Source organism: Geotrypetes seraphini, chromosome 2 (genome assembly GCF_902459505.1).
Source record: "Geotrypetes seraphini chromosome 2, aGeoSer1.1, whole genome shotgun sequence".
In the NCBI taxonomy this organism is placed as follows: domain Eukaryota; kingdom Metazoa; phylum Chordata; class Amphibia; order Gymnophiona; family Dermophiidae; genus Geotrypetes; species Geotrypetes seraphini.
In genome coordinates, this window is record NC_047085.1 from 360,690,314 (window position 1) to 360,704,057 (window position 13,744).

Sequence of the window (13,744 nt, forward strand, 5' to 3'; positions counted from 1 at the left end):
GGGAGCCCCCCCAGTTTACTTAATAGAGATCGCGCCGGCGTTGTGGGGGCTTTGGGGGGTTGTAACCCTCCACATTTTACTGTAAACTTAACTTTTTCCCTAAAAACAGGGAAAAAGTGAAGTTTTGAGTAAAATGTGGGGGGTTACAACCCCCCACACCCCCCACAACGCCCCCATAACGCGGCGCAATCTCTATTAAGTAAAGTGGAGGGTTCCCCCCACACACCCCCGTCGGAGCCCTAAAAACAGTAATTTTGTGTGGCGCGCGCCTCTGCGCTGCGCTCAATTGTCTGCATGCGCCTTTGTCCCGGCGCACTTTTGACCTGACACCAACTTTTCAGTTCAAAAAGATTTTCTGCAAGATGACTCAGGAGCACCACGAAGACATATTTCTTCACAGCAGTGGTGGCGAGATGCATGGAACAGCATCCCAGTGAAGGTGGTCAGGGCTTAAATTCAGCCAGAGCTGTCTTAGTGGTTTATTGTACTTGATATACTGTCTTTCCTAGTAAATATAGGAAAGCGGCTTAAAACAAAATGCATTTATGAGAAACGGGAAAGGAATTCCATTAAATAACAGGACAGAAATCAGAGATATGGGAAAAATAGTAAGGGGGATTTTGGCAGAAGTGAGGGTTTAAAGGGAGACAGTATTCAGTAAATAGTTTAAAATAATGATGGAACTATAAGCAAGAATTTTTTAAAAATGTTCAACTTTGAGGACTGGTTGTGTTTACCTTATGATGTCCAGTGTCAGCACTGTTAGCACAGTTAGCCTGCGAGAAAGCCCAATTGCATAGTGACTCACCCCTAAGGTATGATTAAATCAGAAGAGAGGGATTTAGGAAATATTTTTTTTGAGAACTGCTGTCCTGGAGGAAAGAGAGGCAAAAACTATAACAGAAGTCAAGAAAGCATGGTAGAGACAAAGATAACCCTTAGTTTGAAGAAATTAAATGAAATCTGGATATTAAGTAGACTTATGACAATTGTAGCAAGAATAAAATTAGACAGACTATTTGCCCTTATGAGTATGGTGCTTATCTACCGTCGCATTACATATTTCTCTTTAAATGCTTCATCTTCAGTATTCCGCTTTCCCTTTTCCATCCCACCGAGCAGGAAGGAGTAGAGCAGCCCTTCAGCTCAGCAGCATATGCTGGATCAAGCAGATTTCCTCTTGGGTAACATTTCTGAAGTGCTCTTTTGACTTTCCTTTCTTTTAAGTACCTGGGACTCTGGGAAATCTTCTAAATACCAAAAGTTTGTTTCAAAATTGGGTTCAAGCCAGAGTTCCCAAGTATTTCTGTAGTTGCTATCTCTCGCCATTAGAGGGCAGTCTTGAAGCTGAGTAAAATTTGTCAGATTCATCTGCCTACCTCCATGCCGCCTGTCCTTACCCCAGCATGCTTTCTACCTAGCCCTTCCTGACTGAGCACCTAGGTCCATGTTCTCAAAACTTTAACGCGGTCGCTAGACTGGTTGCAGACGGTTTAGCCTGCATGCATTTTAGCTGCAGATTATCAAAACAGCTTATCGTGGTCTATAGTGAGCTTTCTAGCAGTCTGACACTGCCATGCAAATGGGCTCTGGAATGTTGAAACGAGCACTCCAGTGGATTCTTAAAAATCACTGAGTCATTCTCCAAGAACGGCTTTGACTTTTGGTGACAAAAATCAGCAACTGGTCCAGGGGTGCCGGTACAGTGACAGTACTGTTAAAAGTGCATCTTGTGGCATGTGTTTTGACTGTGGCTAATGAAAAAAAAATAAAAAATTACAGGAAGAATCATAAATTGTCTATTTTATTTTTTAGTTGGAATAGTAAAAGCACACTTCTTGAGTGTGTGTATTATAGCCCCCGTCAGCAGTGGGAGAGATTCCCAATCTCTCCCCTGACCAATAAAACTCCCACCGGCAGTGGGAGAGTTGCCCAATCTCTCCCGCCGCCAACTGACACCCCCTCAACCCACCTCCACCAAGGATGTGTGGCGGCGGGAGAGATTGGGCATCTTTCCTACTGCCATGGGGGGTGTTGGGTGTTTTGTTGCTTGGTGGCAGGAGAGATTGAGCATCTCTTCCATTGTTGGGTGGAGAGTTACTTGCGGCTTGATTTTTTGTTATTGGGGACTTTTTTGCCTTTATTCTGCACATGTGCCCATCGCTATCACCAATGATGGGCACATGCAAATTTAGCAAATCTTCACTACCTTCCGCCAACCTCATTTGCATGAGCATTTTTGGGAGAATGACTCGCTTTTTTAAAATCGTTACTAAAATGGCTGCGACAGCGGCCTGTTGGTTTTTAACACAATTTTTTGAGGATCTAGGCCCTATTTCCTTATCCTTCATCACAAAAACCTCATTCTGCCCCTGCGGCTTTTCTCAGAATTGCACATGCCAATGGAGCACTTACAGGCACTTGCTGTTTCCATCAACTCACACTGTCTAATATCAAGTGCAATGGACGACATGGCTGCCAGAATCTGACAGCACGATGCCCATGCATGATAATGTGCACCTCAATACACCGCTGATTGCCAGCAGGCTGACCCTACTTTGCCATAAGTTTGTTATAAATGTATAGATTAATATCTCACTTGTCTCTGAATATGTTCCATTTTTCCTCTTTTCTGAATTGAGTCTTTATGGTAAAGTATACGGTACTGTGGATAAGAAGAATGTTTTGAGTGCAACTAGTAAGAGCACCACCTTCTTTAACTGTCATCACATTTTACGAGCTGTACAGTCTTGCATCTTCTTTCCCTTCTTTATTGCAGCTGCTCGTGGAGCTGAGAGCTTTAGGGATTTGCACGCTATCATTTTCAAATCTTTCTCCCGTAAGTATGCCGACTCTTATGCTTCTCACTTGTGGCATTTTCTCACATCCAAGTCACTTGCCACAGAAGTGCATGTGCAACAACAAAGCCCATTTGTGTGTTTGTTTGTTTGTTTGTTTCAGATCAAGTTCAATAACCGTTGATGAATTTGTAATCGAGCCATATGCTCTTTAACTGGCAACATTAACACACCAGTTGCCAGAGTGTTAAAGTATCATGATCCCTACTGCCAACTTTTCACTATATGTATACACACAGGTACTGTATACATATAATTAATAACACAATTCATCAACAGTGACTATATGTATTCTGTGTAGTGATGTTAATGTAGCTCATTTGGACATATTTCCATTGTCAGATATGCCTCTTGTCCTGGTTTATGCATGCCTTATTGTATGACTGTGATGTCATAACGAAATAGTTCACAGAACAGTGAATTCTTATGCCACAATCCTGCACTTGCTGCTTGTCCTATCAGATAGTGTTATAACTACAGTTCAAATGCCTGAACAAAAAGGACAATGAGAAAAGCCATGCTGGGTCAGACCAAGGTCCATTGAACCAAGCATTATGCTTGAGAGTGGCCAATTTAGGTCATAAGTACTGAGCAATGGCTCTCCCAAATCTCAAAAGAAAAAGATCTTTGTGGACAATAATGTTGACATTTTCAGCCCAATGTGCCATAGCTGCTAAAAAAAAAAAAAAAAAAAAGCAAGCAGAATAATAGGATTATGGATAGGGAGCATAACAAAGGATATTGTATTGCCTATTTTATAGAACCTGGTGTGATGGAAACTTGAGCATTAAGGGCAGTTCTAGTTGCCCCATGTGCAAAAGAATATAGAGAAACTAGAAACATTTCAAAGACTTGTGACAAAAATGATAAATGGGATGGAATTCCCATTGAGCCACAGCAGCTTCTAGTCAGTCTCTGACTGCCCTGTGATATCATAACTTAATGATATGCTAAGGTAACATCTCATGGCTAGGGTATCCTAAGCTCTCATGTTAGGAACCCCCTAACTAAAAAGAAACAGCTGTGGTTCAATGGGTAAAAGCCCTGTACTCATCTTCCAGAGGTCCTGGGTTCAAATCCCAAAAAACTCCCCCCCCAGCACATGTTCCTATTTTAATTGTAAAATGTGGTTACAAACGTATTGTAAATAATATGTAGCAGCAGGGATTCATTCATACCACAAAGACAAAAAGAACTATTGACAAAATCATAGAAAAAAAATGGAGAAAAATAAATCTCAATTGTGGGCAGCCGGGACTACGCAAGTACCCTAAGCCGCCCACATCATCACTGGTTTATGAAAAAACTCCGTACAAATATAAATCACTCTCATACGTAGAAATTTAATCTCACTTTCAATATTTTCAATATTTTCAGTGACAACATTCAAAAATGTCCAAGAGAAAGGTAACTAAATCCCAAACTAACTAAACTATGGCAGTCAGCTTATCTGTAAGCATACAAAAACAGTTAAGCCACGTGGCTTGTAAAACCAGAGTATCAATATCTCTAAGAAAATGTATCATTCATCTGGAGATGAAAAACTTCTTAGTCCCGACAGAAAAGGCTTTCTGTTTCGCCTGAAAGGAGGCTACTTCAGGGGATCCATATTATTCAGGTTACTCCACGTTTCTTAGCAACACAACAAAAGTAAAGCTGGCTTCTCTCAAAATGGACCTATTTTAATTGTGGCATTCTACCTTGCAGATGCACCTTGATGATCTCACAATGAGGTCACCATTGTGCAGCTGCACACCTCCATTTGCAATGAACTAGAAGCCATGCTAAGGTCTGTTTCTGTTTTTACCCTTTTGCAAATTAAGTTATCGGTTCAATATATATTTTTATGTCATGTGGTTGCATCTCTTTTAAGAATGAGCTCATTGGAGCACTATTTCGTGAGAAAAAAAGGGTTGTTTTTGAGCAAGAAACCTAAAGCTGTGTTTTTCATGTGCTCTAATTAGCAAATAACATTGCTGTTTGGCCAGGAAGCTAGTAGGTTTGGCATGCAATATGTTTGTATTGTTGTGCCCTGTTTATGTGGTGGCTTATTAAATGTATTTTGAGCTAAATAAAATAAAAATAAAATCCCTAAACCCTATTTACAAGATTGCATTGGAAATGTCCAAAGCCCACCTAAGTCCCGTCCACAAAACTCACATCTATCAAATTCACGTCTATCTGAAGCCCAACCCATACTCAAAAGTATACTTCCTTACAATGCCTGGAACGCATCTGGAAAAAATCTAAATCCCCCACAGACAAAGTTTCAAGTTTCAAGTTTATTAGGATTTTATATACCGCCTATCAAGGTTATCTAAGCGGTTTTTTACAATCAGGTACTCAAGCAAACCTGGAGGGTCAACATTAAGTTCTATAACAATATACTCAAAAAAGCAAGGAAAAACTTCTATGGTGACAAGATCTCCAGATCAAACAACCAGAATAGTATGCTGTTCAACATCTGGCGCTCCTTAACTCCTAATAACAACCCTTCCATACTTCCCTCCTCCCCATCAGCCGATGTACTAGCAAACTTCTTCAATGGAAAGGTCACCTCCTTAACCCTTTCAGGACCAAGAGACATATTTGTCCCATAACTTTAAAATCCTATAAATGTTGATTGGGATAGTCTACAGTTCTAAATTTGATATGTACGGATTCCATATGACACTGCCTTTATGTAAACAAACTGGTTCCGACATTCATTCATTAGCGTCGTTGCCAGATTGACGAGAAGATTCACTTGCCACACTGTCCATAAGCCAGAAGTGTGATTTTTTTAAATAAAAATAATGATATTTCACAAAAAAAATCAATTTTTTGGCATCTGCAAGCCCTTTTTACCATAAAAATGTCGTCAAAACCACAAAAATTGGCCTACGATCCTTATGGTCCTGAAAGGGTTAAGAAGCTCCTTCCCACCCGCAGTCTCCTACAATTCTCTGGTGTCCGCCACTCCCAATCCTACTCTAAACGTCCCCACCCCTATCCCAGTCAACAGATCCTGGACTGCCTTTGAGCAAGTATCTGAATCGCAGGTCCTTAAGCTCTGCCTGAAACTGAAATCCTGTAACTGCACATTGGACCCATTCCCATCCTATCTATTTGAGAAAATACCCGCACAGGCCATCTCATCTCTCACCAATCTCATAAACTCTGCCCTATTATCGGGCCTCTTCTTCCAGAAATGGGACACATTGCATTGACCCCCCTACTGAAAAAAGCCGACCTAGATCCCTCCATTCCATCCAATTATCGCCCAATAGCAAATATTCCTCTCCTAACCAAGCTACTAGAGTCCATCGTCTCCTCCCAACTCTCATCCTACCTGGAAAGATTTTCTATTCTCCTACCCTATCAATACGGCTTCAGACCCAACTTCAGTACTGAATCCCTCCTGGCCTCCCTAATCTCGAAGATTCAACAACTTCACTCTCACAAAAAATTTGCCGTTCTCCTCCAATTCGACCTCTCTGCAGCTTTTGACGTTGTCCATCATGGCATTCTAATCTTCTAATCATCATGACATTCTAATTGATACTCTCCGAGATAGGCATTAGCTCCACAGTCCTTGACTGGTTCTCAAACTTCTTACGTTCTCGCTCTTACACCGTTACCAAGAATGGCACCTCATCCTCCCCATGGAAACCGACATGTGGAGTCCCACAAGGTTCCCCCTATCTCCTATCCTCTTCAACATTTATATGTCTTCCCTGAATCTCCTCCACCTATCCCCCCTAGAAATACTTTACACTTATGCCGACGATATCCTGGTCCTCCTCGAGACCGACGCGAACCTCACCAATCTCGCAGCAAACATCTCCTCATGCATAACCAACCTTCAATCCTGGGCCCTCAATGTACAAATGAAATTGAACGAGTCTAAAACGAAACTACTGTGGCTTGGCCCTAAACTAGACCAACTACCCACCTCCATCCCATTGTCCACAGGCTCCTCTCTACAGTTGGAGTTCTCTAGCAGAGTTCTGGGCATCACCATTGACTCCTCACTATCCTTCAACGACCACCTCAACTCCCTGATAAAAAAATGCTTTTGCAGCCTTCATATGCTGAGGAAAGTGAGGTCCTGCTTCCACCAAAAACACTTTGCCGTCCTCGTTCAATCCATCATCCTCTCCAGATTAGATTATTGCAATTCCATTTACTTAAGCTTAACAAAGAAAAGCCTCCACAGACTCCAACTAATCCAGAACACCGCGGCTAAGCTTATCTTCTCAAAAAGTAAATTTGACCATGTCTCACCGCTCCTGTCCAAGCTCTACTGGCTTCCTGTTATCTCCAGGGTCCACTTCAAATGTGCCTGCCTAACCTTCAAGATCCTCCACGGCATCCTTCCTCCTCTTATTCCTCTATCCTGGAATTCCTCAAATCCAATTTCCACTAGATCCACGCACAAACTAAAATTATCCTACCCCTCCTTAAAAGGCATCTCCCTTGTTGGTAAACTTGGGTCCTCCCTCCCCTTCAGATTCACTCAGCTCTGGAATAGTCTCTCTTCCCCTCTTCGTGATTTGATCTCCCTTCTACTATTCCGTAAACATCTGAAGACCTGGCTCTTCTCCAAAATGTAACCTCTTCCCCTCCCTGGTACTCTTAGCCCTATCCTCTCTCCTTACTTACTTATATAATTCCATTGGAGTTCCATTCTATCCCAAACCATGTAAACCACTCCACTTGTGGAGATGATGTGGTATATAAACCCAAGATTTAGTTTAGTTTAGTTTAATGCCTATAAGACCTAGTTTTACAATTACTATGCAGCTTGTTAGCTTCCTCTGTAGCACACTGGTTAAAGCTACAACCTTCTATACTGATGTTCCTAGTTTGAATCCAACTCAGTACCTGTGACAGAAAATAAATAAATGAAAACATTAAACATTTCTTTTAAAATGGTATGGTGCCAACATTTTGCAATTATAATAAAAAATAGCATAAATTTGCCATTCTAATAACATCAGAATTATAACATTAAGGACATTGGTTGGACGTCTAACTCCCACCTAAAAAAAAAACCCCGATTCTGTAAAGGACGTTAAAAAGGTGGACGTCCACCTTATGCTGAGCACCGCTCATCGTTTTTAAGTGTGATTCTGCAAAGTGTGCCTAACGAGGATGTCCAAACTATGCCCAAATTTAGGTGCACTTTGCAGCATTAGGGCCTAAATGATTTTTAGAAGTCTGTTCATGAAGAGCTATCTAAAATGTCAATAAAGATGATTGAACTAAACTGAAAGTAGACAAAGCGCTGAAGCCAAATGGCATACATTTGAGGGTATACAGGGAATTTAAATTCCTATTTACTAAAGTGTACTAAGTTTTGAAGTTACCTCAGTGCATCTAACTATGGACTACTGGTTCTGTTAAAGGATGTATGTAGTCTCTTTAGAAGAATGATAAATTAAATGTTGATAATGGTGTTTCAGGCTGATTTAGTTTGAAGTACTTTTGAAATCACCAGCTCCAGTGAAAGCACCATAGCAATTTTGTGATATCAGTCACATCAGATTGGTCCAAGACGATTTGTTGCATTACAGAGAAAACAATTAAGCACAGTGGTATTCTAGGCATCATTACTGAATTTATTCAAACAGCGATATAGAAATGATGATAATAATAATAATGTAGCATTGCTTCAAATCCTTTAATGTGCAATGAACCTTAAGAAATAATAGAACAACTTTAGAAAAAATATATATTTATTGTAAACAAGCAATACAGCTTAAAAGAGTTCTATAATGCATATTGGGACAGAATATGGTGGTTCTTACATACCCCACCCCAATAGTCAACCAATGTAATTGCATACCTGGACATGAAACAGCAAATAGGCATGAGACAGGCATGTGGGATCTCTTAGCGAGAGGAAGGGATAATGGTTATTGCGGAAGGGCAGACTGGATGGGCCATTAGACCTTCATCTGCCATCATGTTTCTCTGTTTCTATTTCTACTTATTCATTAAACCAAACCATACCCACTCCTACTTTCCTCCCCTATTCCACCATCTGCCCATACATCTAGAAATATGGGTGTATGCCATACAGATATGTGAAAATTAAAGAACACCAGAAAGTTGTGGATTTAAAAAGTTATGGTGTGCTGTAGTAGGAAGAATAGACCAGAAGAGATTCCAGATAAGTTGAAAATCCTCTATTGAGTTTTCTCCTTAGTACTGATCACCATCTTCTCCATGATGAGAAACAGTATTATCTGCACTCACCATTGTGTTATTGCTTCTATTTGGTTTTCTGTCAGGTACTTGTGACCTAGACTGCTACTGGGCTAGATGGACCATTAGGCTGACCCAGTATGGCTATTCATATTTTCTTATGAGGGTACATTTGACAGTCACCAATTTAAATGTATGTATATGGCATAGCCTTTCACAAGAACCATCTTGATCCTCAAGACCTGGCAGAAAAGCCCTTTTCAGAATCAAGAGAAGGAGTGGTGAGGAAGTTACAATACAACCTAGTAAACCTGAATAGTAGTAATGTAATTTTTGTCAAAATATTTTGCCAAGGGCACAGTTCCAGAACACATGCCCTAAATGAGCCATTTCCACTTTACACATAGGCCAGTTACCCCTTTGCCAAAGCTTTGCTATAAAAGCTCTATGCTGAGAGATGTGATCTCGTGGACATTTTTTATATTGGATTTCAAACAAGCCACTATTTACAGTGGTAGTAATTATATTCTTTAGGTTTTCTTTCAAAATGTCCTTACTGACCTCCCATTGCTATTCTTATTACCAAATGGCCATTAAATTGCACATAGTCAATTTCTGATGTTTGCCCTTGTAAACCTTTATGAAAGACATTTCGTGGCCAAGACTGTTCTGCCAAATAATAGATTTCTTCTGTCAAGGAAGCATTGGGCATCTGTTCTTGTACCCCAAAATTTTATAAATGGTGCTCAAAATTGCACATTAGAATTTGGGGGCATGCCCAATTTCTGTGTGTAATTTGAGTAACAATTATCACCAATAATTGGATACTAACAATCAATTATTAGTACTAAGTGGTGCCAATTTCAGTCTATGTGCACATCTTGCTGTGCAGTATTCCATAAAGATGCGCACGCAAATTTATTTGTGTGCAGCTGAAAAGGGGGGGTGTCCATAAGAGAGTGTGGGTGGGTTATAGAATAGCAGTCAGAGCTGATTTTTTTTTTTTAAAGTACCCAAATCTAGGCATAATGTACTGAATCTATTGCATAATATTTCAGTTGCAAGTAATCAAAATAATTTATTTAATTAATTTTCTATCCCATTTTCCCCAAAGAGCTCAGAATGGATTACAGGTTAAAATACATATATAGTTAACAGGTTACAATTTGCCATAGTTACAGTGCAAGGTTTTTCAATATAAGTTTTTTTCCTAACTGATCCCTATTAAGAAGATAAAATGCACCCTATAAATCCTCAAATGTCTTCATTTACCCTCACGCCCTACTATTTGAAACAAAAGTTTCAAAACTTTACACTTCTACTGTTTAAAGGTTTTCTGTTGGAAGCCTACAAAAAAAGTCCTTATTATCAGAAATAGAGAACAAAGATGTGACTGTAGAGGATTGTATAACACACAATCTATGCCACATGATCTTCAAATGGGTGTATGCCAAGTTGGTAAATTCCTTGATGGAGAGTGCAGGATATAACTAAAATATAAAGAGGTTCCCAATTTACTCTCAATGGTAGATTGGAACCAATCACTTAGGGCTCCTTTTACGAAGCCACAGTAGCGGCTTTAACGCGGGCGACTTTAAATCACATGCTAACCCCCCCGCACTATCCGAAAAACTACTGCCTGCTCAAAAGGAAGCGGTAGTGGCTAGTGCGACTAGCAGTTTAGCGCTATTACGCATGTTTAACTGCTACTATGGCTTCGTAAAAGAAGCCCTTAGATGCCTCATTCCATAGGCTGAATTATACAACATGGAGGACCATTTTCAATAGTGCATCCAAGTCCAACTTTGAATGCTTCCCACAAGACATCCAAATGTCGGTGCAGAGAAATGTCCATTTTTGAAACCACTGGATGTTCAATTTTTTTGTGTGTAGGGGAGGGGGGGAGGGAATCGCCTACTTCAACATCTTAGCTGTTAGGACATCCAACCTTAGGATGCCTATCTTTTATGGTCATTTTCAACCACAAAAACATCCAAGTTGAAAACATCTAAGCTCAAGCCATTTGGACATAGGAAGGGCCACAATTTATATTACATTGGCCACACAGACATGCCAGAAGAGCATTTGGGGCGCCTTAGAAGGCACTGCTGTGAACTTCACATAAAGGGTATCAGAAGTACATCTCACCGTAACCCCCTTATAATGTATAGTGAGCCCTCCAAAACTCTCCAAAACCTACTATACCCACCTGTTTACAATCCCAATAGCCCTTATGGCTGCAGGTGGCACCTATATGGCAGTATAATAAAATTTTGGTGGGTTCACATTCCCCACCATAAATGTAGTGGTTAGAGTGGCTTATGGGCCTGGGTCCTCCTCTCTATGGTTCACTAGCACACCCCCCAGGCTACTTAAGACACTTATATAATGCTGTGCAAGGATTTCCCATACCAGATGCTGCTGTTCTAGAGATAAGTTTCATTCTGATTTTTTGGGGGGTGGAAGGGGGTGTTAGTGACCACTGGGGAATGTGGGAGAGGGGGTCATTACTTAATCCCTTCAGTGATCATTTCGTCAGTTCGGGTAACTTTTTTGGCACTTAGATGGTTCTTAAACTGGTCTAGCTCTGGACGTCTAAGTTCTGTCCTGGACATCGTGGGAAAGGTTCAATTATTGCCACAAGACGTCCAAGTCAAAGCATGCCCAAAGCTCATCCATAACATGCCTCCCACACGCCCCCTTGAATTTTGGATGCACAGCGACTGGGATGCCTCACAAGACTTCCAGAAAGTCGGTTTGAAAAATCGGCACTTGGATGTCCTGGCAATTAGGACATCCAACTGATGACTTATGCCGCTTTTTAGACATCCACATTGTTTGCTAGATATTAGGGGACTCATTTTTAATCTTAATGCTTCTTTGGTTATGGGGTTCATGTAAGATATACTTGCTTTTTTCCCCTTATCACAAATATTGCTGCATTGCCAGATTAATCTTGCCAGTCATAGATTAAACTTGCTAATTTAAAGCCTTTGAAGTGTATATATCGTTTATTGTTTATTAAACTTGATATACCACCTTAGCTGCAACACAATTCAGAGCGGTTTACAGTAAAATGCATCATTAAAATTGTAATAGAACGCCATTAAAAACAGAACAGCATGCTTCATTCAGACAAAAAGAAACATAAATAGGGGATGAATTGTTTTACATACCTTTGATATCTCACTGCCTCATTAGCATGGCTTTTGTACTAAAATTCTCCCAAGCTAGGTTGCACACATTGAAAACACTTATCACATGGAAATTAGGTTGTGTATGTTATTGTTACTTTTCAAACGTGCTAATATGTGTAATAATACACTCCTGTACAATGGCCCTATTGTAAGTTCACGTCTGTTAAATCTAGTTTCTGATTGGTCAGTAGTGAAACTCCCTTTTCTAATGGTCTTGAGGTACTTTAGTCTGATCACCACCACAGAATCCCACCAATGAATTAATTCCTTCTATTTGACTCTTTGGTGTTCATTATTTCATGTGTCACTGATTATGAGAGGAACAGACATAGCATTGAAATCCCATTAGATACTATCTGGTATATAGCCGTTTTGGTACAATTATCTTATTATATAAATGGCTATACCCTACTGGGTAGCAGTGAACTGATTTCTATCAACCTACATGGGAAATGCAGCTAAATACTAAATTAGATGAGAGTTGTGACTCTTATCTAATGGTTTTCTGGATAATATTAAGTTTCTTGTGGGCCATGTCATCTGTTATATCTCCATGTATTACTACCTATGCTGTTTCCCATAATGATATAGAATCCTCGACATACTTGAAAGTTCTGCATATAGAACTCTTTCTGTTTCTCAAGTATGCATGGAAATTGGAGCTGAAACAGCAGATCAGCATGGAAATATACTTACGCACCCAGTTATAGGATAACGCCTATGTGTATCCATGTGCAACAGCAAAAGGGAAGTTCCCATGGGAGAGGCAGGGGTAGGTCAGGAGCATTCCGGAAAATTGTGCACAGTATTATAGAATATTGCAGACGTGCGCACAGCTTGCACGCCAGGATTTACTGCGCCCAACTGGTTTCAGTTGGTATAAGTCATGTTCACAGTTGGACACAGAATTTGGCGCTCAACACTATTCTATAAAGAGCACTCATTTACTGAAATTGGCCTTGAGAGGTTCCCGCTCTATGGTAAGTTCTTTTGGATCTCTTGCCCATTGTATAGTTTTCAGCCTTTTATAGCCAGAAGAACCATCCCTTCCCCTCCTCCAGCCAACTGGCCATCGTTTTTCCATTCCCCTCTCCAGTTCCCAATCACAGATCCTTCAGTATATTACTTGGGGAACATGGAGTAAAGGGTAAAATAGTCCTGTTTGTCTTGAGAAAGTGCTTTCCGGCTAGTATGTTTAAGGGACATCATATGTTCTGTTGTGTGTGGCTTAATACATAGGTTTCAATATATTGATATCTGTTATATTCATATCTATAAGATGCCTGCAACAGAGAGATGGATTGCATGTTATTCTTGGGTTTTCTGTTAAGGAATTTATGGAGGTCTTTGGTGGAATTTGAAAATCAGAGTTCCACAAACCTTATAAGGGCATATTGCTAGCTGAGGGTCGCACCAAGCGTAATCATAGCCTGTTCTGTTCTATATTGCAAGATCGGGGAGGGGAGGGGGGTACATAAGCACATAACATGAGCAAGG

At 40.4% G+C, this 13,744-nt stretch overlaps 1 protein-coding gene across 14 annotated transcripts in view; it reads left to right on the top strand.

Moving 5' to 3' along the window:
- The window catches only part of IKZF1 (IKAROS family zinc finger 1), a 245,193-nt gene that overhangs the window by 137,850 nt on the left and 93,599 nt on the right, over positions 1-13,744 (top strand). For 8 of the 14 annotated variants that reach the window (XM_033930481.1, XM_033930483.1, XM_033930482.1 and 5 more), the window contains exon 4: positions 2,780-2,839. The exons of the other annotated variants lie outside the window; for them this stretch is intronic. In XM_033930481.1, the coding sequence (XP_033786372.1) occupies positions 2,780-2,839 (60 nt within the window). The remainder of the gene's footprint in view (positions 1-2,779; positions 2,840-13,744) is intronic. 14 annotated transcript variants of the gene reach the window in all.